Raw genomic sequence first — 26088 nt, 5'->3', positions numbered from 1 at the left:
ATGAAATTTATGTCTTTGGAGCTGGGGATGAACGATGCTTGGGGCCTCTCCCCTCACCTAATTTCTTGGAAAAGGCAAGATGAAGGTCACTGGGTCTTTGTCCTCCCTTCCCTTATCTCCTCTCACTGACAGTCGCAGTGCCCTGCTTCCGCCTCAGCCACACTTCTACTGTAGGACCAATCTTGTATTCAGATGAGGAACCCCAAGGAGCACCAGAGTAGATGGCCTCTCCCTGGAAATGCCTGCTTGTTCATTAGGCCAAGACCTGTCACATGCTAAAACTTCCTGTCACTGGCTTTCTATGTGTTCCCTGTGCTTCTAACTATATTACTGAGTCTCGTGTCTCTTTCCCCACATAAGCTGTGTGTCTAGAACCTAGTGCTTTGAACATGAATAGGTCCTAAATAAACACTCAGTGCATTCTGGTGGATGAGCCAGGTAGGTGGGGGACTGCTGGGTAGATACGTGGATGGATAGATGGCTCCCAGTACATTGAATGGGAAGACGGTTGGATGGGTAGGATGGGTGAGGATAGCATGGATATTTGGGTGCGTGAAGGTACAGCTATGTATGGGTGGATGAATGGCTGGGCAAAGAAGTGGATTGGGCTGAACATAAGGAAGGACAGGTTAATGATGGGATGAACGGGTCTGTTGATGGAAGCTGTTTGAATGGAAGGTAGATGAGTGGATTGGTAAGTGGATGGAGGGGAAATAGCTGTAGAAAGTACACATATGTATGTTGATGGAGAAGTAAGAGAGAATGTGTGTGTATATGTGTGTGTGTGTGTGTGTGTGTGTGTGTGTGTGTGTGTGTGTGTGTCTGAGAGAGAGAGAGAGAGAGAGAGAGAGAGAGAGAGAGAGAGATGGACAGGTAGATGTATATATATGGAAGAAAGGCTGGATACACAATGAGCGGCTGGATAGGTAGAAGGAAGATGAGTGAGAAGGGTAACTGGGTGGATGTATGGGTGAGAGGATGGGTGGGATGACAGGTAAGCTGAAAGGTACGTCAGTGGATGGGTAGGTAGGTAAATGGGTGGATGGGTGTGCTGGGGGTAGGATGCATGAGTCTATGAATAAAAACATTAACCAAAGCTAAAGCCATAAAAAGATTATATTGAGAGTAATTTATATTACTGTACAGTAATACATTTGAAAATAGAAAGAAAACAGATCAACTTTATCAAAATATACAAGATCAGAAGTTACAAAAGAGGAGGTAGAGAGCCTATCCTGACCATAAGATTAAGCACAAAAATATTAGTCAAAATAAGCCATTATAGAAGGAATATTACCTAGATACTTCAGGGGTTGAATTTTGTCTAGCCTTCAAAAACAGAGAATTGATATATTATTTTAAAATATTACAAATCATAAAAAAATAGGTAGGTTTCCCAACTAGTTTCCCATGTTCCTTTTTTTGAAGGAACTCAAATAACAAAACAAACAAGTCATAGATCTTTTTTCTTTTAACTACAGATGTGAAAATTCTAAATAAACTATTTGCTAAAAGAACTAACAGTTAAGGTCCCAGAATGCATTCCCAGAATGCAAGGACAGTTCAACATTTAAAAATTTAGTAAGTTATTCCACCAATGAATTAGGAGAAAAATCATTACATGATTAGATGCTTAAAAAGTATTTGATAAAATTCTGCAGCAATTTCCAATAGTGGCTGTAAATGGATAAAAAGGAAACAACCCAAGTGCAATAAAACCTGTTTATCCCAAACACAACAACAAATGTCATTTTATACAACAAGAGACATTGACCTTAAAATAAAGAATTAGGCAGGGGTAGATGTCATTGCCTTTATTTTCAACATTACTTCAGAAGTTCTACAGGATACAAAGAAGACAAGAAAACAAAGTCAGTCATGAAGTTGGAAAATAGAAGAGTCAAATATATCACGATTTTCAGATGATGTGATCATACATAAAATTAAAGTAACCCCATAAAATAAATACTTAATAAGATCGTTTGGCAAAATAGTTGGATTTAAGATAAAATTGATAGTTTTTTATTATGCTACTCATGATTACTTTGATGATGATATTTTGCACTTACTATTCATTTTTGGGGTTCCAGGCACTTCAGTCCACAAAGTGAACAGCACTTCTCTGCCACTGGACAGTCCTCATCCTGCAGGCACTTGGGTTTATCAATCTTGGAACACATCAAGGGTTTGCGTGGGCAGAAACCTGCTTTGACTTTAGAGAGTAAAACAAGACACTTGACCTTGAAATACTTGAGCACAATTTGAAACAAACTTGGGGAATCTTGGGAACCTTAAACAGCATTTTCTTCTGATTAAGCCTCTTTCTCTTTCCCTACAGTAACAATAAAATGGAGAAGGCAGAGTATCAACTTTCTGTAGCTAAAAGGTTAAGGAGCATCAAAAAGTCTTGCCATCTCTGACTTTAAAAATATGATGGGATTCTCGCGTGGCCCTCCAGAATTAATGAATTTGGGTTATCTAATCCCAGAGTACCAGGGGTAGGATTATTAGAGAACTTGCTTTTTTTTTAAATTGTAGAAATTGAGGACTTTACAAGGGAAAGTGAGTTGCCCAAGGCCACACAGAAACCAGTACAAGAGTTGAAGTCAGTTGAAAAGACTGACCCCTTCTGCCACACGGTGCTGTGCCTCAAAACACCGATGATCCCTGGGACAAGACCATACTACCTCAGCACTATACGGGGAAATGAGCCAGCCTCCGAGGCTGGAGAGTCCAATTCTACACCAACAGCATTTTGCTACCAGTATTTTCCCCCGCACACCTTACAGGATGTGAATTTACTGTGCAGGCTTCGAAGTTCTGTGCACACATAAGGGCCTATTAGGAATACACATAGTGGTTATGGAATTTTTTGTATGAACAAGTGAATATTGTCACCATGTAAGCCACTGAAGAATGGGACTCAAAATAAATAAGTTTTCATGGGGAAAAATGGCAGGTGATACCGTGTATGATTGGCTTTGAAGAATAGCTCAATTGTCCCCCAATATCAGGAGGGCAACATGAGAACGCTCATCGGGCATTAGAAGGGGAAAGGTTCTCAAGATACCTCTAAAGCCAACACAACGGGCAACCACCATTCCACGGGACAGCATGGCATCCTTAGCATATGCCCAGTAGACTTTGGAGGTATGTCCCCCGTCCTCACCTGTCCAGGCGTTGGCACAAACAAAGCCACACATGGATTCACAACATTTTTCAGTTTGGGGGCAATCGATGTCACTCTTACATGAAGCCAAACACTCCACACGGGGCTTGAAAGGGTAGAGTGGACACTGTCCCATCTTGACTAAAACAAGAGCAGATGTGAGCTCCTTCGAACCCCACCCCATCCCACCACCCTTCAAGCAGCTTCTCCTTCTCTTCAAAACTAGAACCTCCTCCTGGGACTCGGTTCTCTCTATGCTGTCCACCTCTAGAAGGCTGTAGAGGAATGAAATGTCTCATCATATCATGGGATGTAGTATAAAAGAGAGATAGGCTTGCTGTTTGAAGCCCCAAAGTGAAGTCCCAAATCTGCCATTTATTGAGTGACTTTAGTTTCCTTGTTTATAAAATAAGAGTAATTATGTGAAATCAACACAAATCAAAGTAAGCCATTTTAGGGGCTTTGGTTTTACTTTGAATGAGGAGTGCCATGATCTGACTCACAATTTGAAAGGATCATTGTGGCTACTGCATGGATGGAGACTGTAAGGAGAGAGGGGCAGAAGCAGGGAGACCTGGCAGGAGCTCCCGCAGTGATCCAGGTGGGAGAGGACCTCAGGGTGCCAGCCGGTGGGGTGGTAGGCAGTGGTCGGATTCTGAATCTATTCTCAAGGTAGATCTAAAATGAATTCCTAATTTAATGGGTATTAATTAAGAAAGAGAAGCCCTGAGGGTGATTCAGAAGTTTCTTCCCAACCAAAATGGTGAGAACTACGGATATAACAGGTTTGAAGGGGGAAGCAAAGACAGAGGGTTCAGTTTTAGACAAGTTAAGCTGGGGTGTTGGTGAGATCTAGGTGGAGGTGTAGCGTGAGCAGCTGGAGCCTGGGGGACAGGTCGGGCTGGCGATAGACTGTGGGTCACTAGGACGTAGATGGTATTTAAAGCAGTCCTGCAGGATTTTGTGCATGTCCTGTTGTCCTGGCCTGACTACAAATTCTATGAGGGCAGGAAGTGTTTGTCTTCTCCTTCTTCTACAAGTCAGACTCAGACACTCTGTGCTGTGTTTGACGCTCAGAGCTATTGTCAGATTCTTGCAGAGTCGCAAACCTGAATTTTCCACAAACCAGCCCAAGCCTACTTCCCCGGCCTCTCCTTCCTGCTGGCTCCATGGTGCCATGATTACTTACCACCTCCCACAAAAGGAAGCGTGTGGTCCTGGTTTCATAAGGTCAGGCCACAGGTTTGCCTTGGCCATTCCGGCTCACTGGGCCCATGGAATTAAGATTCCAGCTCTACCGCTGACCTGCTTGGCCACCAACTGTACCTCTCTGACTCTATTTCCTCATCTGTGAAACGGAGGTGACTTCACAGAATCTGAGGTCAAAATTCTAATGTAACCTTGTAAATCACACAGTACTGCATTATGAAGATCAATGGTCACCATCTCAGTTGTTACTTTTAGTGAGCCCACACTAGTGGTTGGCCACCATGTTAAACCTTTGTGTTCTAGAACACATAGAATCCTACCACAACTCAGTGAGGTATTTGCTATTATCCCAGTACTATGGCAGAGGGAACTGAAACTGAAAGAGATGACAGTATTTGCAGTAAGTGGGAAAAGCAGGATTTTTACCCAGGTCATTTGGCTCCAAAGCTCTGTAAGACACTGTCCCCAAACATGATGAGTTGATGTCACTATACAAAGGCATGAATCCACAGCCTTCCGCTTCAGCCCACCCTGCTCCTCGCCTACTCCACTCTACCCCTACTCCATGGGATGCTAGAGCTGGCCTGTTCATGCTTCGTTCTTGGGTAAGTGCTCAGATGATACTCAACAGGTAAATGGGATGAGGAAACACCTGTTTCCAAGAGGTAGACCTGGCTCTTGGGTCCTGTTGAACAAAGTTTATTAGCACATTATATTCACTGTCTTTTTTTTTTTTTTGGCACAACAGTTTCACTAGGTAAATACTATTGGTATCCCTATTTGTTGACAAGAAAACCAAAGCTCATAAAAGGCAAGAAATTGACTCAAGACCACCTGGCCAGTGAATGACGGAGCTAAGTCTTGAACCAAGGCAGTTTAACCTCAAAGCCTGAGCTATAGTTGTGCTGGTATATGATTTCTAGTCACACTAGGCCCTCAGATTGCCAGGGGTATGGGTCTTACCAACTAATCCGCAAGCCTCTCTGCAGTCTTCCCTGCTCAAGAAGTTGTTGGCATTTCCACGGCAGCCTCCGTATGTGAAGGGCTTGCATAACTGATCTTTAAAGTCAAAATACCAGTGCGTGTCCTTACTCTGACAGGTTCCTGGGTCTAAGGGGAGCATGCAGGGTTCTGAGGGCAGGAAGAAAAGAGGGAAGAACATAAAGGGTAGCAAACAAGGGAAGAGGTCAGGCCCTCGGCTTTTGGATAGATCATGGTGTTCTCATCCAAGTAGAAGAAAGAGCCAATGTCAGTTAAAAGTCTAGTTCTCGCTTTCCTGTGAATACTCCATGTTGCACAGCCTCATTTCCACCTTGCAAAGGATATAGTAAGAGCGTATGAGAATGCTTTGGAGCTGCTCTTCACCATCTCACTAAGCTTTAGGAGGGCAAGACATGTTCAGCTCATAGGTGGGATGAAATATTGAGAAAGAAAAAAGCAGCCCCTCATGCCTGGAAACCAGTGTGCTGCTCACAGCTAAGCCTTAGTGTTCCTGTTGGACATAAACAGTTTGACAGGACACTCACATCAACCAAGGTCACTCTGAGACCATGACAAAGTGAGACCAAAAAGGGATCCCTGTGAAACCCACAAAATACTACACACGGGTGAGGGCGTTATGCTTCTCTGCTGATCACAGCTTTGTCCTCACCCTGGCCTGCCCTCTCTATAGATAAGTCACTGAGATACTCAATCATAGAATTGCCCCCACTTTCTGACAGCACCCAGTCTAGAGCAAACCCCGGCTCCCTTAAGCCATCCCCCCAAACACCCAATCAAAACCCCAATCTTACAGCAGATTCTTTCTAACAGCTTCTTACTGATATAGCTTAGGTTGTCTACAGTGAATATTCTCCCTCACTTCAATCAGTGATAAACCCAACTTGTTCAGCTACAAATGTGTTCCTGGTGGTCTTTGAAGGATGCTGACAATACAAATTTATTGAATGAATGAATCTATAGAAAATGCACGATTCCCTCTTATTAGATGCTCAATGCTTTGAGTCACCAGAAAACCTCCTTGCAGGCCAAAGGGTCCAAAAACAACTCCAGCCTCTCAGCTGACTGAGGCTTGTATTTCCCACAGTGCCAAGACAGTCTCCTGACACACAGTGAGCATGCGACAGGTCTTAGTGATCTGTGAATGACTAAATGTTCGACCAGTGAAAACTAACATCAGTATTATGCAGTTGAGGTCCACCACGCCTAGGCTCATTGTACTTGAGGGTTGGGAATCTAATTAGAGAAAGAGAAAAAAGCATGAACCCTGGCTTCTTTGTCCTGCTGTCCAAGGGAATCATTCAGCCAATTCTGGGCAGAGCAGGGTGTCAGAGCAGACACCTCGAAAAGCACCTCTGCCCTCAGCCTGGCTGCCGCTACCTTGTTGTGGGTCCATGCACTTCTTCCCGCAGGCGAAAGAGCAGCACTTCAGGTGTTCGTGGCAGTCCAGATCCATTTTGCACAAGTCTGGAACTTCAGTCCTACAGGCGAGCCTCTCCTTGGGGCACACTCCTAGTTTCTCTGCAAGAAAGAAATGCCTGAATTCACGTCCCTTGAGGGTTGCAGCTCTTCTCCTCCCATGAAGGGTAAATAGTGAAATTCTTGCAGCCCTGTCCTCTACCTGCAGCCCTCAGTTCTTGCTCTGCTTATATTTAGAGACAGAGTCCACCTCTCACTGTTCAGCCCATGTACACAGATCTGAAGGGGAGCATCTTGGGTTCAGGGCTTGGGGGGTGATAAGGACCAAGACCCTTGCCTTAAATTCAGGATCTTTCTTCTCTTGAAACTTAACATTTTAGTGTCTAATCCCTCCGCCTCCAGTATCTTAGTAGATAGGAGAAATTAATTGGTGAGGAGTGGTGGATATCATGGAAATAGGAGTTGGGAGGCCTGACTTTGGCCCCTGACTCCTTATGAGCTCATGACCAATGACTTGGCCGCTAACTCGAGGCAGGGGAAGAAGTGGCAGAATGAAGGAGCCCTGTGAGTAAGACATCAGGCTTGCGCCCCTGACTTCAACACGAGTAGCTAAATAATCCTGGAGAAAGCTGCTCCTTCGGTGTCATCAGTTTCCCATCCATAAAATGAGAATTACAGTTTCTACTTTACGGGCTGTTACAAATTGAGCAGAAGGTTCCCACAGTGCCCTCATCACAGTGCCTGGCACATGGCAAGAGGGTGGCACATACAGATTTGTGTCTACCCTTTTTGGGGCTGGACACGGGCTCCTGACTTCAGGGCTTCCAGTGAGCAGAATTCTAAATTTGCGCCCTCCTGCTTCCCATCGGGTTAATCAGACACAAATTTAGGTATTGCTGTGAAAGCATTTTGTAAATAAAGTCCCAGGTCAGTTGACCTTAAAATACAGAGATTATATGAGTGGGTCTGACCCAATCTGTTGAATCCTTTAAAAAGAAGAATTTTTTTCCTGATTGGTAGAGAAATCAGAGAGATTCCGAGTATAAGAGGAATCCAACATGTTATTAGTAGCTTTGAAGATGGAGGAGGCTATGTGCCCAGGAACGAGGGAGCTTCTGGAAGTTGACAGCCATTAAGGAAACCTACTGTCAGTCCTACTATTGCAACGAAATGATTCTGCTAACAACCAGTGAGCCTGGTAGAGAAGCCTGGGTCCCAGAGGAGAACGGCAGCATTGGCCAACCCCTTGGCTTCAGCCTGGTGGGAAGCTGAGCACAGAACCCAGCTACATCGTGCCAGACTTCTGACCTACAGACCATTTGTTACACAGCAGCACATAGCTAGTCCAACGCTTATGTGGCTCCATGGCTCTAAACTGAACATCTCTCCAGTGGCATTGAGCAGAGAGGCATGATCCTTTGGGATACTACAGAGTCTTGGAATTATAGCAGCTTGGAACTGGAAAGACTATATTCATCATTAGTATCAACTTCCTAATTTCACAGGTTTAAAAAAAAAAAGATTACTGTGAATTAGGGGCAGGTCTGGGACTTCCAACCCACAACTCACTCCAGAAGCCCCACATCTTCCTGGAGGACTGGCCACGGAGACTTTGAGTACTTTCCAACTCAGGTTCTTATGCTTCTTACCACCCTTCAATGCACCCTCCAAGGATGACCTGAAGTGAAGAGTGTGTGGTTCCTAATCTCGGAATGTACATTGAAATCATCCGTGCATCTTTTAGAAAATATAGACTATGGACTGAATCAGAATCTCTAGAAAGTGAATCCTAGGGTCTTAAAGTTTTAAAAGCACCTCAGGTGGTCCTACAGCAGGCAGCTGGCACCCTGATGAAGACTGCTGCTTGGGAACTGCCATTCTAGGCGTGTATCCAGGGAGAGTAAAGCAGATCAAACAGGAACACCTCCCAAGAGGTAACAGGCCAGGAAGGCGTGGGATTATAGCGACAAGCTTCTGCTCTCACTAGTGTGAAGCCAGCTGCTTATGGGGACCATTTAAACCTTTGGGTGCCTGTCCCTGTGGCTCCTTTGCCCGCTGTCAGCTTGAACTCTCACGTAGAATCCTCCTGACTCCCAGTCAGCCCTTTTCAGCCTCTTACCTTGCACGGACAGTTACCTGAGACAAGACACACACCCCAAGGTTTCATCTGCAGTGACTGGGACGTCCTCTCAAGTGCTGGGCTCAGCCTGGTCCTGTCATTACTTGACACACATTTTTCGGGTGATTGTATCCTTACCCACCATCCCCTGTCTCCCTCCAGACCTTTCCTCTCCTCCAAGCTAGACACGTATGTTTAACCACTTGGGGAAAACACCACTTGGGCATCTTGTAGGCACCTCTGTTCTAGCCTGTTTAATTAAACTAGACTAGCGTTTCCCCCCAACCCCTGACATGGCAGAGCAGTGCCTTCTTCTCTCTGTTCCCATCTCACCATTTTGTCTCAACACCCCTCAGTCTGTTATTAGAAACCAGAGATTCTCCCTCCCTCTCTGCCACCCCAGCATCAATTGTGGACTTGGGTCAATTCTCTGTCCTAAATGTCCCTGCACCCTCCTCCTACCACCAACCCCTCTCACCCCATCTCCTTCCCCTTTGCTCCCCTTCCTCAGGTCAGGCCTGGCCTCTGCCCATCTCTCCCCTCAACTACTGTCACAGCTCCCTCACTGGCCCTCTGCCCTCAGCCTCCTGCCTGGTGGCTGATAGACTTTTAAATATTATACTTGGATAAGACACATACTTTTGGGGGAACAAGTGAGGAAAGGATTTGAGGGGCCCAGGGTGGTGAGTAGGACAGGTTCCCTGAAGCCACAGTACAAGTGGCCTCATCCCACACGAGTCCTTGCCTCGTGTCTAACCCTCAGTCCCCAGGAAGGCCTCTAAGGGGGAGGCTGCAGCTTTTCTGAACTCACGTTTGACTTTGCTGCCTGGCAAAGCAGATGTCTCCTCCAAAGAGAGGGAGAGAAGCAGCAGGAACACAGAATTTCTCCAGGAGAAGGTGGGGCTGTGGAGAGGAAGGTGCCTGTGTGGGATAAGAAGAAGGCAGGTGTTAGGCACAGTCAGGGACACACGGCATCTGCAGAGGCATCTTCACCATAAGCCATACAATCCCCTACGTTCACAGATGGAGAAACCAAGACATGTGATGGGGAAGGGGTTTGTCTGAGGTCACGTGGTGAGAAGGGCAGGATCTTCAGTCCCAGGGCCCTTCCAGTGACCCTACACTCTGCCATGGTGCTGTCCAGTGTCCTACCCAGACACTCACCCATTGTCCTGCGCCTGATGAGAGGCCACACATGAATGATCACAGGGATTTATCTGGAGCAGTTGCAGGGCTGGTTTGCCCACAGTCACTCCTGGGGCAACTCTAGGCCCTATTGAGCATCTTTTCTTTGTCCACTGATGACAAGAACTGATGGAATGAGACTTTCAGGAGGGCCTGAGCATTTCCCACAGGGTCTTAGTGCCCCAGGAGTGAAAGCAACAGCAGGGGACCCTGGGTTAACAAAGGGATCCCTCCTCTGCTTTCTGGTGCTGTCGAAGCCTAGGAGCTTACGATATGCCTGGACAACCCCACAAACAGATATCCTCCCCCACTCACTCCATTTTCCATATGTCCCTTCCTCACCCTTATGCATTTTTAAATTTCATGATGGGAAGAACTAATAATGCCTTACTCTATTAATAATTTCTCTTGAAGTCAGTGCATTGCAAAAGCAGCAAGAGGTGGGGAAGGGAGAAAGTGAAGGAGGCAGAAAGGAAGGTGAGTGGAGAGAGGAGACAAGAGAGAGAGAAGGGAGAGAACGTGTTTATGCCAAAGTACGCATCTGCATGATTGGTGGAACTTCAGACACTGAGGAAAAGATAGAGTTTTCCCAGATATCCTGAAGCCACACCATGTGGCTGCCTAAGAGTAGAGACTTGTGCCAGTTTACCCCTTCTTGTTTTTTCAGAATGCTCATCCTGTATACGCCCCAAATCTTACAGCAGGGCATTTGCCTGAGGAGGCAACATAAGGAGACATAAGGAAAGCAGAGCAATGTAAGGAAAAGGTTAAGCAAGAAATACCAGGAGGTAGAGCCAAGATGGGAGGTGGAGCCAAGATGGTGGCGTGAGTAGAGCAGCAGAAATCTCCTCCCAAAACAACATATATTTTTGAAAATACAACAAATACAACTCTTCCTAAAAGAGAGACCAGAAGACACAGGACAACAGCCAGACCACATCCACACCTGCGAGAACCCAGTGCCTCGCGAAGGGGGTAAGATACAAGCCCCAGCCTGGTGGGACCAAGTGTCCCTCATCCCAGCTCCCAGCGGGAGGAGAGGAGTAGGAGTGGGGAGGGAGAGGAAGCCCAGGACTGCTAAATAGCCAGCCCTAGCCATCCGCACCCAGGTGTGGGGTGCTAGATACTAGGGAAACAGGACAGTAAGACCTGTGAGTGGGTCCCCGCAGTCGGCGCCCCCTGGGACAAAGAAAAGCGAGTGCTTTTTGAAAGTCTTAAAGGGACAGGGACCCGAAAGCTGGACGGAAGCATCCCAGGACACTTAGCCCAGCAGCTGGGAATCCCGGGGAACTCTGGGCACCCTAACCCCATGGACAGCAGGGCAGCTCAGAGGCCCCTCACAGAGATAAACAGTGTCCTGGCCGTTTCCCCTCGGATGTGGCTCCACCATATTGGAGCAGCAGCCTGAGCCAGGCCACGCCCACAGCAACCACAGAGCTAAACTCCATAGTGGCCAGGCAAGAATCAGAAGCCCCATCTGCATGCAGCTGCCCAGCACAAGCCGCTAGTGGTCGCTGTTCTCCCAGGAGAAGAAAGCCACAAACCAACAAGAAGGGACATTCTCCCAGCCGTCACTCGTGCTAGCTCCGCAAACTATCTCTATCACCATGAAAAGGCAGAAGAATTTGATACAGACCAAAATCACAACCCCTAGAGAAGGAGATAGACCTAACCAGTCTTCCTGAAAAAGAATTCAAAATAAAAATCATAAAGATGCTGACAGAGCTGCAGAGAAATATACAAGAGCTAAGGGATGATGTCTGGAGGGAGATTACAGAAGTGAAACAATCTCTGGAAGCATTTATAAGCAGAATGGATAAGATGCAAGAGGCCATTGATGAAACAGAAACCAGAGAACAGGAACGCATAGAAGCTGACGCAGAGAGAGATAAAAGGGTCTCCAGGAATGAAACAATATTAAGAGAACTGTGTGACCAATCCAAAAGGAACAATATCTGTATTATAGGGGTACCAGAAGAAGAAGAAGAGAGAAAAAGGGATAGAAAGTGTCTTTGAAGAAATAATTGTTGAGAAGTTCCCCAAACTGGGGGAGGAAATAGTTGCTCAGACTACGGAAGTACACAGAACTCCCAACAGAAGGGACACAAAGAGAACAACACCAAGACACATAATAATTAAAATGGCAAAAATCAAGGACAAGGACAGAGTATTAAAGGCAGCCAGAGAGAGAAAAAAGGTCACCTACAAAGGAAAACCCATCAGGCTATCATCAGACTTCTCAACAGAAACCTTACAGGCCAGAAGAGAATGGCATGATATACTTAATGCAATGAAACAGAAGGGCCTTGAACCAAGGATACTGTATCCAGTACAATTATCATTTAAATATGATGGCAGGATTAAACAATTCCCAGACAAGCAAAAGTTGAGGGAATTTGTCTCCCACAAACCACCTCTACAGGGTATTTTAGAGGGACTGCTCTAGATGGGAGCACTCCTAAAAAGAGCACAGAACAAAACACCCAACATATGAAGAGTGGAGGAGGAAGAATAAGAAGGGAGAGAAATAATCATCAGACTGGGTTATAATAGCTCAATAAGCAAGTTAAGTTAGACAGTAAGGTAGTAAAGAAGCTAACCTTGAACCTTTGGTAATGACGAATCTAAAGCCTGCAATGGCAATAAGTACATATCTTTCAATAATCACCCTAAATGTAAATGGACTGAACGCACCAATCAAAAGACACAGAGTAATAGAATGGATAAAAAAGAAGACCCATCTATATGCTGCTTACAAGAGACTCACCTCAAACCCAAAGACATACACAGATTAAAAGTCAAGGGATGGAAAAAGATATTTCATGCAAAAAATAGGGAGAAAAAAGCAGGTGTTGCAATACTAGTAGCAGACAAAATAGACTTCAAAACAAAGAAAGTATCAAGAGATAAAGAAGGACACTACATAATGATAAAGGGCTCAGTCCAACAAGAGGATATAACCATTATAAACATATATGCACCCAATACAGGAGCACCAATATATGTGAAACAAATACTAACAGAATTAAAGGAGGAAATAGAATGCAATGCATTCATTTTGGGGGACTTTAACACACCATTCACTCCAAAGGAAAGATCCACCAGACAGAAGATAAGTAAGGACACAGAGGCACTGAACAACACACTAGAATAGATGGACCTAACAGACATCTCTAGAACTCTACATCCAAAAGCAACAGGATACACATTCTTCTCAAGTGCACATGGAACATTCTCCAGAATAGACCACATACTAAGCCACAGAAAGAGCCTCAGTAAATTCCAAAAGATTGAAATCCTACCAACCAACTTTTCAGACCACAAAATTATAAAACTAGAGATAAATTGTACAAAGAAAGCAAAAAGGCTCACAAACACATGGAGGCTTAACAACATGCTCCTAAATAATCAATGGATCAATGACCAAATTAAAATGGAGATCCAGCAATATATGGAAACAAATAACAACAACAACACAAAGCCCCAACTTCTGTGGGACATAGCAAAAGCAGTCTTAAGAGGAAAGTATATAGCAATCCAGGCATATTTAAAGAAGGAAGAACAATCCCAAATGAATAGTCTAATGTCACAATTATCGAAATTGGAAAAAGAAGAACAAATGAGGTCCAAGGTCAGCAGACAGAGGGACATAATAAAGATCAGAGAAGAAATAAATAAAATTGAGAAGAATAAAACAATAGAAAAAAATCAATGAAACCAAGAGCTGGTTCTTCAAGAAAATAAACAAAATAAATAAGCCGCTAGCCAGACTTATTAAAAGAAAAAGAGAGTCAACACACATCAACAGAATCAAAAACGAGAAACGAAAAATCACGACGGACCCCACAGAAATACAAAGAATTATTAGAGAATACTATGAAAACCTATATGCTAAGAAGCTGGGAAACCTAGGAGAAATGGACAACTTCCTAGAAAAATACAACCTTCCAAGACTGACCCAGAAAGAAACAGAAAATCTAAACAGACCCAATTACCAGCAATAAAATTGAAGCGGTAATCAAAAAACTACCCAAGAACAAAACCCCTGAGCCAGATGGATTTACTTTGGAATTTTATCAGACATACAGAGAAGACATAATACCTATTCTTCTTAAAGTTTTCCAAAAAATAGAAGAGGGGATACTCCCAAACTCATTCTATGAAGCCAACATCACCCTAATACCAAAACCAGGCAAAGACCCCACCAAAATAGAAAACTACAGACCAATATCCCTGATGAACGTAGATGCAAAAATACTCAACAAAATATTAGCAAACCGAATTCAAAAATACACCAAAGGGTTTTAACACCATGACCAAGTGGGATTCATCCCAGGGATGCAAGGATGGTACAACATTTGAAAATCCATCAACATCATCCACCACATCAACAAAAAGAAGGACAAAAACCACATGATCATCTCCATAGATGCTGAAAAAGCATTTGACAAAATTCAACATCCATTCATGATAAACACTCTCAACAAAATGGGCATAGAGGGCAAGTACCTCAACATAATAAAGGCCATATATGATAAACCCACAGCTAACATACTGAACAGCAAGAGGCTGAAAGCTTTTCCTCTGAGATCGGGAACAAGACAGGGATGCCCACTCTCCCCACTGTTATTCAACATAGTACTGGAGGTCCTAGCCACAGAAATTAGACAAAACAAAGAAATACAAGGAATCCAGATTGGTAAAGAAGTCAAACTGTCACTATTTGCAGATGACATGATATTGTACATAAAAAACACTAAAGATTTCACTGCAAAACTACTAGAACTAATATCAGAATACAGCAAAGTTGCAGGATACAAAATTAACACACAGAAATCTGTGGCTTTCCTATATACTAACAATGTACTAATAGAGAAATCAGGAAAGCAATTCCATTCACAATAGCATCAAAAAGAATAAAATACCTAGGAATAAACCTAACCAAGGAAGTGAAAGACCTATACCCTGAAAACTACAAAACACTCTTAAGATAAATTAAAGGGGTCACTAACAAATGGAAACTCATCCCATGCTCCTGGCTAGGAAGAATTAATATCATCAAAATGGCCATCCTGCCCAAAGCAATATACAGATTCGATGCAATTCCTATCAAATTACCAACAGCATTCTTCAATGAACTGGAACAAATAGTTCAAAAATTCACATGGAACCGCCAAAGACCCCGAATAGCCAAAGCAATACTGAGAAGGAAGAATAAAGTGGGGGGATCTCGCTCCCCAACTTCAAACTCTACTACAAAGCCACAGTAATCAAGATAATTTGGTACTGGCACAAGAACAGAGCCACAGACCAGTGGAACAGAATAGAGACTCCAGACATTAACCCAAACATATATGGCCAATTAATATATGACAAAGGAGCCATGGACATACAATGGGGAAATGACAGTCTCTTCAACAGATGGTGCTGGCAAAACTGGACAGCTACATGTAAGAATGAAACTGGATCACTGTCTAACCCCATACACAAAAGTAAATTCGAAATGGATCAAAGACTTGAATGTAAGTCATGAAACCATAAAACTCTTAAAAAAATACATAGGCAAAAATCTCATGGACATAAACATGAGTGACTTCTTCATGAACATATCTCCCCAGGCAAGGGAAACAAAGGCAAAAATGAACAAGTGGGACTATATCAAGCTAAAAAGCTTCTGTACAGCAAAGGACACCATCAATAGAACAAAAAGGTATCCTACAGTATGGGAGAATATATTCATAAATGACAGATCCGATAAAGGGTTGACATCCAAAATATATAAAGAGCTCACACACCTCAACAAACAAAAAGCAAATAACCCAATTAAAAAATGGGCAGAGATAAGAATGAGGAGGGAGATGTCTAGGCTGGCATGTGCATACAGTGAGACAACGAATTTGACCGGATCTGTACTGTTGGAACTCAACCAGGAGTTGGGAGGGGTGCAAGTTGTAGCACTCCAAAATCTCATGACTATAGACTATCTATGGTTAAAAGAACATATGGGATGTGAACAGATCCCAGAAATGGGCTGCTTTAATTTGTCTGATGGTTCAAGTACAGTTGGACAATATCCGTCATATCATAGATAAATTTTCACAAATGCCTAGGGTGCCTAAATGGTTTTCTTGGCTTCACTGGAGATGGATGGTAATTATAGATTTGCTTTGTTTATGTCACCGTATTCCTATTATGTTAATATATGTGTGCAAATTAGTTAGTAGTTTAAAACCTATACATACTTAAGGTACTATACAAGAAGATATGTCAAAGAAATAATCAATCCTCCCAAGTTTCCTTCGTATGCTACATCTATAGCTTTTCTTCTTCCTTCCTAATTACAACCCTTAAATAGAATTCGTGCCTCATATCGAATTTACCGAGTATCATAATTCCTCCAGGTGGTAAAGATACCTTGAGACAAGTGCTGGGCATAGAAGCCACAGGGCATAAATCTGCAAAGAAGTAAAAAGCTAACCTTTGCAAACAATATGGCTTCTCTCTCACTTACCAACTTTACATTTCCCTGTATGGCCCCGGAAGATGACTGGTTAGCCAGAGACGGGTAAGATTCCTCAAGGGAGGAACAACCTAAGACAGGCACAGTCGCAGGGGGGCCATCAGGTGAGAATTTGGGGATCAACAGAGGTGAGGCTCAGAACCTCACCCCCCCTGCTTTGAGAGAAATCTTCTGCATCCGTGGATGTCTTGATGCCCTTGTCTAGCCTGGATTAATACTTAGTCCATAGGCACACACCTGATCATCTGATCATCTACATTTGCCTTCTTACAGCACTAAACTATGTTTTCTACCTTTATCTTGCATCTACCTACCACTTCAGCATTTTATTAAAAATAAAAATAATAATAATAGTAGGAGAAATGGGGGATCAACATATAGATCAAGTACAAAAATCAAACGAATATTCATATTTGACCTGATTGTTTATAGGTCATATTGCATGATCAAAACCGAAAGTTTCTGTGATGACTGCCCTTGTACTGTTCACCATGTAAGAATTTATTCACTATGTAAGAATTCGTTCACCATGTAAGAACTTGTTCGTTATGCTTCAGAAGATTGGAGACTGACGAGAATTAGGCTTGAGATGGATTAATGATTGTACATTGAGCGTTGACCCCCCTATACTGAATTTTATTGTTGTTAACAACCATTTGATCAATAAATATGAGAGATGCCCTCTCAAAAAAATTAAAAAAATAAAAAAATAAAAAAAAAATGGGCAGAGGAGCTGAATAGACAGTTCTCTAAAGAAGAAATCCAGATGGCCAACAGGCACATGAAAAGATGCTCCACATCGCTAATCATCAGAGAAATGCAAATTAAGACCACAATGAGATATCACCTCACACCAGTAAGGATCGCCATTATCAAAATGATGAACAACAAACGTTGGCAAGGTTGTGAGGAAAGGGGAACCCTCCTACACTGCTGGTGGGAATGTAAGCTACTTCAACCATTGTGGAAAGCAGTATGGAGGTTCCTCAGAATGCTCAAAATAGAAATACTATTTGACCCAGGAATTCCACTTCTAGGAATTTACCCTAAGAATGCACCACTCCAGTTTGAAAAAGACAGATGCACCCCTATGTTTATCGCTGCACTATTTACAATAGCCAAGATATGGAAGCAACCTAAATGTCCATCAGTAGATGACTGGATTAAGAAGATGTGGTACATATACACAATGGAGTATTATTCAGCCATAAGAAGAAAACAGATCCTACCATTCGCAACAACATGGATGGAGCTAGAGGGTATTATGCTCAGTGAAATAAGCCAGGCAGAGAAAGACAAGTACCAAATGATTTCACTCATCTGTGGAGTATAAGAACAAAGGAAAACTGAAGGAACAAAAACAGCAGCAGACTCACAGAACCCAAGAATGGACTAATAGTTACCAAAGGGAAAGGGACTGGGGAGGATGGGTGGGAAGGGAGGGACAAAGGCCAGGAAAAAGAAAGGGGGCCTTATGATTAGCATGTATAGTGTGTGTGAGGCACAGGGAGGGCTGTATAACATAGAGAAGACAAGTAGTGATTACTTACTACGCTGATGAACAGTGACTGTGAAGGGGTATGTGGGGGGGACTTGGTGAAGGGAGGAGCCTAGTAAACATAATGTTCTTCATGTAATTGTAGATTAATGTAACCAAAATAAATAAATAAATAAGTAAATAAATAAATAATAAATAAATAAATGAAAGAAATACCAGGGACAGTAAATTGCTGCATCCTGGTTGCAAACTCAGAGTAAGCTGCTGTGCCTAGAGCCCTCTGTTCTAGAATTAGAATTCAGACGTGTGATGGGTGCTGTAGGGATATGCATTAAAACATTTATTTCAATGGAAAAGTGAAGTCAGTGTTTTAGTAAAAGAAGGTAACTGACTTGGCTGATGGAGTACTGACTTTGGCAACTAGTTGTTTTGGTTAACATTTTTCCCTAAATAGAACTAAATCTGTGGCATGGAAGTTTTTTAAAACTGTATTTACAGCATGCAATATGATAAAAAACATTTCATAAAATATATAGCATCAGAGGTCTAAGTTAATAGTATTCAAAGTTCAGATTACATAAGGTGTCTAAATAAAAGAGTAATGATTATAATTAATAACATGATTGGTTATTTGGTAAAGGCTGGGAAAGCCTTTTTGGTAAACTTTCCAGGAATTAAGAAAATCACTTGTAATTTGTCAGTGGTGTTCTAACTATAAGGAAACAAATTCTTTTCAAGTATAAAGTTTTCAATTCTATGCCTTTGTAAAAATGAAAGAACATTTCATTAAGCCCTTCATTAATATTTAAGTTAGATTATTAAAAATGATTTTTGATTATAGACCACTATGTGATTTTTGGCAACTTACTGGTAGCTCAGAGAACCAAGTGACCTATCTATAAGAAAGCTCGTTGGCTCCTGTGCCCAGATATGCCATTAGAAGAAGCATTACCTGTAGAATTTTATCAATAAAATTTTTATTTACCAATAGTTTCAATGTACTTATTTATATATTCACCATCATTAGTATGTTATTTAAATAACAAATGGAATGAAAAATCAACCCACAAGAAAAACATTATTCTTAGAGTCTTATGGTGACAATAAATGAAAAAATTAAATTAAATTTATACACATTTGTATTGAATAACAGTATGAAAAGGTCACGAATAAAGAACTTTTGAACATAAGGTTATACTCCACTTGATTAAACGTCTGTGGGGTAAGAGGAATGAAAGTAGAGGACTTTAAGGAAGAGAAGTGTTTTAAAATTTCCAACTGTTTAAGATAAAATGCTTTCATATATATTTTTTAACATAAATTAGTGTGGGTATCAAATTAAAATGGTATTTTGACCCCAATTGATTTATTTTTAAAAGTTACATAAGAGTTTTTTAAAATATGAATATCTACAACGTTTGTATAATGCACTTGAGATTTAGTCATGATGTGTGTTGTTTGTACCTTTTTATTGCTGAGTAGTAGACCATTGTATGGACATACCACTGATTGTTTATCTATTCACTGGTTAATGGATACTTGGGGTTTTCCAGCTTTAGCAATTATAAATAAATCCCCTACAAACATTTGCATGCAGGTTTTTGTATGACTATAAATTGTCATTTCTCTCAGGTAAATATAAGGGAGTGAGATTGCTGGGTTAGATGATAAGTATATATTTATAAGAAACTGCCAAAACCTTTCCAAAATGACTGTACCCCTTTCCATTTCTGCTAGCAGTATATGAGAGTTCCCCTCGCTCTACGCACATGCTAGCACTTACTATTGTAAATGTTTTTATTTTAGTCATTCATTTAGTCATAGTGGTAAGACTGCAAGATATTTTAAGAGATTAAACTGTTTAGCTTCATTTCTGCACCCTAAGAATCCAAGTCCCTTAGAATGACAGCAGAGATATTTTTCCTATTTCCCAACTTTCACTGGAACAATGTTTCAAACCCAGTGGACTGCTTGGCTTCTGAGCCTCATTGGTCAGAAGAATCCCCAGAGCCCCATCACTGAACCTACCTCTTTGCCCAGCTTCCCCACAAGGCAGACGTTGTTCCTTGCAGTAAAATGAGGAGCATTTTGCAATCAAAAGGTGTACAGATGGCCAGGAGCTGGGGAAACAGTGTGAATTTCCCAGTTACAGCCTCCAGAAATGATAGGTAAGGCCCGACACTGACTTTACTGCATCCCACAACCCCGGGTCACCCACTGGAAACACACCCAGCCTCAGGTCCTGTTCTGTGGCTAAGAGCTCCTTGCTCACATCTCAGTCATCCCAGGGGCAGGATCTGTCTCCTGCATGGTTACTCATGCATAGCACATTCCTTTAACTTCAGTCACTGGACAGGAGACCCTGAGGAGGACAATTAGCTCCATGCGTCTGTTTGGTACACCTTGCCCCACTTAGAAGTAGATGTCTTCTCCAAAGACGTGACCTTCTAAATAACTCCCACTCAGCGATCTATATGCTGGTCCTGAGGAAAGCAGTCTCTAAGCATGGAGTGCAGAGCCCTGTTTTTCTCCATAGTGTGTTGTTTAAATATCTTTTTTTGTCTCTTTGACCTGTGAGTACTAGACAAAGATGTGTGGAGGGCTATCAGTACAGCCATAGATTTCTCAATTTGTGCCTGTAATTCTATCAATGTTTGTTTAATAAGAGCTTTCTGATTCTATTGACTTAGGTAAGTACAAATGCCTTCCTGGTGAGTTGAATCTCTTATCATTATATAGTGACACCCTCCCTATCCCTGAAATAAATATTCACCTTAGAGTTCTCTGTTGCCTGATATTAATCAAACTATACCATTTCTATTTTGTTTGCATTTACCTAGACTTTTTCCCTCTTTTTGCTTTCAACCTTTCTGTGCACCGTTTTATCTTTTAGTGTAAATCTGCATTTGAAAAAATCTAGTCTGAAAGTTTTTCCCTATTATTAGTGGACATTTATGGGATTAATGACATATTCATATCCATTTGTACAATCTCATTTTGAGTTTTCTATAGTCTACCTCGTTATTTACAGATTCTGTATTTGCAATTTCCTTCCTTCCTTCCTTCCTTCCTTCCTTCCTTCCTTCCTCCTTTTCATCAAACAACTCAACAGCGAGAAAACAAATAACCCGATTAGTATAATGGGCAAAGGACTCAAACAGAAATTTCTCCAAAGAAGACATACAAATGACCAACAGGTATATGAAAAGGTGCTCAGCATCACTAATCACCAGGGAAATACAAATCAAAACCACAATGAGATATCACTTCACATCTTGTTAGAATGGTTATTACCAAAAAGATAAACGATGACAAGTGTTGGCAAAGATGTGGAGAAAAGGGAACTTGTGCACTTTTTGGGGGAACTTAAATTGGTATATACATCACGGAAAATAGTCTGGAAGTTTCTCAAAAATTTAAAAATAGAACCACCAATGTGAGCCAGCACTCCCTCTTCTGGGTCTATATCCAAACGACAAGAAAGCAGTATCTTGCAGAGGTATCTGCACCCCCATGTTCGCTGTAGCATTATTCACAATAGCCAAGACATGGACACCATGTAAGTGGAAGAATGGATAAAGAAAATGTGATGCATATGAATATTATTCAGCCTTAAAAAAATGCTGTCATTTGCGACAAGATGAATGAATGAACCTGGAGGATATTATGCTACGTGAAATCAATCAGACAGGAAAAGATAAATAGTGCATGATCTCACTTATGTGTGGAATCTACAACAGTTGAACTCTTATAAGCAGAGAGTAGAATAGCGGTTGCCAGGGATGAGGGGTGGGAGAAATGGGGGGCTGCTGGTCAAAGGGTACATAAATAAGTTCTGGGGATCTAATGTACAACGTAGTGACTATAGTTAAGAATACTGTGTTGTATATTTGAAATTTTCAGACAGTAGATCTTAAGTTTCTCACACACACACAAAAAGAGGCAACTATGTGAGGTAATAGATACGTTTAGCTTGATTGTGGCCATCATTTCATAATATATACTGTTATCAAATATGATATACACCTTAAATATATTCAGTTTTTAATTGTCAATCTACCTTAAGCTGAAAAAAATTTTTAATAAAAGAAGTTTTCACTGGGTATTCACAACTAGACTAGCAGTTATCTTTGGCAGCACTTTGAAAATATGTTTGAAAATATATTTGAGATATGTTTCTATTGTCTTAAGTTTTCTGAGGCTACTCTTGAGAAATTCTCCATTAGTCAAATGATTTCTTGGTTTTTTTTAACTTTAGTTATATATTCCATTTCTAGATATTTTACTTTGTGCTTTTTCAATATTCTGTTCATTTTCATGTTCTCATCTTCTTTAGCCATGCTCTTATTGCCATCTTTTATTTCCTTTATTTTCTAAGCCTTTTAATTTTGTACTCTGAAAAAATAATTCCAACATCTAATGCCTTGGTGAATCTCTGCTGTGTCTCCTGACTTCTTTTTCATCTTTTCCTATTTTTTTAAGCTATTTTTTTAAGCTATTTCCTATTTTTTTAAGTGAAGTTTTTTCTCATGAACTCTTATATTTAAAGGAAGCTTATCTTTAATGGCACCTTGTCTGTGGAATTTCTTGCAATCTTGTGTTTAAAGGAGCATTTTCAAAATCAGTTTGTTTTACATATTACCCTAACATCAGACTATTTGGAATTAAATTTATAGTTTCAGATTTTTCAGACTACATACGTGCACTACTTCCTGCTCCGTCATGTAAAGAAACGAACTTGTAGTTATGAATTATTGGAGAAGTCTTTGTTCCCATTCTACTGAATGGATAAATAAAATGTGAAATATATACACAATAGAACATTACTCAGCCTTTAAAAGGAAGGAAATTCTGACACCTGCTACAACATGGATGAACCTTGAGGACACTGCGCTAAGTGAAATAAGCCAGTCACACACACACACGCACAAAAAAAAAAAAAAAACCCCACCACCAAATACGCTATGATCTCACTTAAATGAGGTGCCTAGAGAAGTCAAAGACATAGAGACAGAAAGTAGATAGATGATGGTTCCCAGGGACTGACAGAGAGAGAAATGGGGAGTTACTGATTAATGGGTACAGAGTTTCAGTTTTGCAAGACGCAAACGGTTCTGGAGATGGACGGTGTTAATGGTTGCACAACCATGTGAATGTACTTAATGCCACTGAGCTGTGCACTCAAGAATCATTAGGGTGGTTCACTTATGGTATGTGTATTATACCACAGTTTTTAAAAATAATTTTACAAAAGGAAAGGGACTTTTGGTTTCTGCTCAGAAAAGCTGAATAAACCTTCCAATATGACATTGAAAAAAGGCTGTACAATTTTTCCGAACTCACCAGAGTTCAGAGATCACAGGGCCACCACGCAGTCCAGAATCTAGGGAAAGACAAGCACCTGCAGGGTAAGTTGATTCCTGAGGGGACAGCCAGCCTCCAGCAGGAACAGCCCAGCCAGGGCAGCTGGCACACTGCAGGAAGCTGGGCGAGCATAGGCAAAAGGTGAGGACCCGGGGCTGCACGCGCAGGCAGGAGTCCACGCCCCCTTGCAGGCTTTTTCTCCTGGACTCCCGCTGGCACGCGCTGAAAAGACTGTTAGAGTTCTGAGACAGCCTCCCTTGTGCGGAACTGGGGAGAGTGGAGAAAGGCAGCAGGCCGCTCAGGAAGAGACAAAAGATGCCACCCGAAGCGTTCCTTTCTTTCCTGCTGAAGGAACGCTTTCATCTTGGAAGAGAGGAGCAGGACTGTTGTCCTTGAAGTACAAGTGACATCTCATTGCAGCCGGGGGAGGGCGGAAACACTTCCCAGATTCAGAACTTCCTCCTGGGAGTGGAGGGGAGGGCAGGATCTAAGACCACATTCCGAGACCCAGGGACGTAGTGTCTGCCTAACACTGAGGCTTACTCAGGACAACAGAGAGTGGACCCCAACTCCCACCCACCCACCACACCAGGCTACAGGCACTGAGTAACAACTGACTTAGAGGAGACAGTCATTCTCAGAGACACGGACAAAGCTGAGAGTGGAGTAGAGAGGTCACTGGGGAAAAAAAATCCTCCGGTAAACCCAGCTCCACCCTAAACACAGGTATTTGTGTTCTGAAGATGGAATTTGAAGTTCGTGGTGCACTCAGGATAACTACGCAACAATAAACCAATAAGCGGCAAGCAGAGCCGGCTGTGAGATTAACACGAACTTCCACAGTAAAGGCCTAGTAGAAGGAAAAGGCAAGTCCATTTCCAGGGATAAAGACAATTTCCTGGTTCTGGTTCCTTGTCTCTCCCACAAATGCAGCTGTAAAAACTGGGAAAGTCAGTAATAGCAGGCAGATTGCAAAAGAAGACTAGAGTTTGAGCACCGTATTACCGGACATGAATTTACTGGAGATTTTTTCCATCTGGTATTCACTGGCCAAGCTGGAAAAAAGCCCTAGGGTGCAGGTAGAGAGAGCTTCCAGAGAAAACCTCTAATTCTGGCCTGATGCATAGAAAAGGGAACTTGAAATGCCCACTAGTGGTACAGAAGTCCTATTTTTTTTTTCCTTTTTCTCTTCTTTGTTCTTCTGCACCCTAGTCCCAAAGAAACTCTATGGTGGGTGGCATCAGCAGCTGGTATGGGGGTTGGAAGGAGCCAAAACTCGGAGGGAGGAGAAATCTTCCCGTTGGGTGCGGCAGTAATTCTAAGAGAGTGGGTGGATCCCATTGCCCCCGTTTCTTTCTTCTATCTTTGTTCTCCCACCACTTGGCCTGCCCACGGATGCAGTTGTGGAAGTGCCTAGCAGAGGAGGGTTACCAGCAACCCAGCTTTCTGAAGCCCAGAAAAAACAGAGGTCCTGGGAAGATCACCAAAGTGGGGAGGCAAACCCATACAGCTGTTTATTTGCTCCTTGGTCAGGCTGTGCATGCATGGATGTGATCCTATTTGACATGCTTTAAGAAATGAACTAACAAATACACCACCACGTTGGTCCCAGGTGAGCCCTAGGTGGTGCATATGCAAGGAAGACGCTAAATGACCTTCCAGCAAAGGCTTTGAAATCTGAACAGGTCCTGGAACCACAGCCCACAGAAGATAGGCTGAACTTTTCAGCCTGAACCTAACCATTGCAAAATTACATCTGAAAACAAAATACCAACCTTCTCCAGTACATTTGCTCAAGACTCAGAGTCTAAGACATAATATTTAAAATGTCCAGTATACAATTAAAAATAATGTAGCATATGAAGGAAAAGGAAACTATCAACTCATTCAGAAAAAAAAAGACTATCAACAGACTCCAGTTCCAAGATGACATATATGTTGGAATTAGCTGGCAAAGACTTTAAAGCAGCTATTATAAAAATGCTGCAACAGGCAACCATGAACATTCTTGAAACTGATGGGAAAATAAAAGTCTCAGCAAAGAAATAGAAAAATAAAATGGAAATGTTATAAGGAAGAACATATTAACTGAAAATTCAAAACTCTTCAGATGGGCTTAAGATCAGAATATATGTGACAGAGAAAAGAGCAGTGAAACTTGAAGGCAGATCAATAGAAATTATCCAATTTGAACATCAGAGAAAATATACTGAAAAAAAGATGCACAGGGCTTCAGAGACAATAACAACAGTTCTGACATCTGTGTCACAAGTCCTGGAAGGACAGGAGAAAGAGTACAATGCTAGGGAAAAAAAATCAAGGAAATAATGGCGAGAATTTCCAGATTAGTTGAAGATATAGGCCCGTAGACTCAAGAGGCTTGTGGTGAACATTTATTTTCTCTCTCAGCAACTTACAAGTACATAATGCACTATCCTTAACTGTAATCAACATGTTGTACATTCGATACCCAGAACTTATTCAGCTTATAACTGGAAGTGTGCACCATTTGATCAACATCTCCCTGTTTTCACCAGCTCTAGCCCTGGTAACCAGCACTCCACTCTGTTGCTGTAAGTTTGTTTTTTTAAGATTCCACATGTAAG

General features: G+C 42.0%; 2 protein-coding genes across 3 annotated transcripts in view; one reads left to right on the top strand and one right to left on the bottom strand.

Annotated features, from left to right (window-relative positions):
• The window catches only part of LOC118970340 (WAP four-disulfide core domain protein 10A-like), an 80906-nt gene that overhangs the window by 32976 nt on the left and 21842 nt on the right, over positions 1 to 26088 (top strand). Inside the window, exon 1 of one of the 2 annotated variants that reach the window (XM_073236540.1) lies at positions 4746 to 4983. The exons of the other annotated variant lie outside the window; for it this stretch is intronic. The gene's annotated coding sequence lies outside the window, so the exon portion shown is untranslated. Of the gene's footprint in view, positions 1 to 4745; positions 4984 to 26088 lie in introns of those variants that run through there. 2 annotated transcript variants of the gene reach the window in all.
• WFDC8 (WAP four-disulfide core domain 8) lies at positions 1029 to 20292 on the bottom strand. The gene is made up of 7 exons (XM_073236541.1): positions 20147 to 20292; positions 9727 to 9836; positions 6758 to 6898; positions 5342 to 5509; positions 3170 to 3310; positions 2070 to 2212; positions 1029 to 1840 (listed from the first exon to the last, which is right to left on the bottom strand). The coding sequence occupies exons 1-6, from the start codon at positions 20203 to 20205 to the stop codon at positions 2073 to 2075; spliced, it is 759 nt and encodes a 252-aa protein (XP_073092642.1). The 5' UTR covers positions 20206 to 20292; the 3' UTR covers positions 1029 to 1840; positions 2070 to 2072.

Source organism: Manis javanica, chromosome 5 (assembly GCF_040802235.1).
Source record: "Manis javanica isolate MJ-LG chromosome 5, MJ_LKY, whole genome shotgun sequence".
Taxonomy (NCBI): Eukaryota; Metazoa; Chordata; class Mammalia; order Pholidota; family Manidae; genus Manis; species Manis javanica.
Note: the sequence above shows the minus strand (reverse complement) of the source record. Positions and strands in the feature narration are given on the sequence as shown.

What these genes read in the sequence shown, in the direction of transcription:
- WFDC8 (XM_073236541.1), bottom strand. Translation starts at nt 20,205, where the DNA reads ATGCTCCTCATTTTACTGCAAGGAACAACGTCTGCCTTGTGGGGAAGC. An exon ending in GTGCATGGACCCACAACAAG is followed by an intron (nt 5,510 to 6,757) that starts GTAGCGGCAGCC and finishes TCCTGCCCTCAG; the next exon opens with AACCCTGCATGCTCCCCTTA. An exon ending in AGAGGCTTGCGGATTAGTTG is followed by an intron (nt 3,311 to 5,341) that starts GTAAGACCCATA and finishes CTCTTGTTTTAG; the next exon opens with TCAAGATGGGACAGTGTCCA.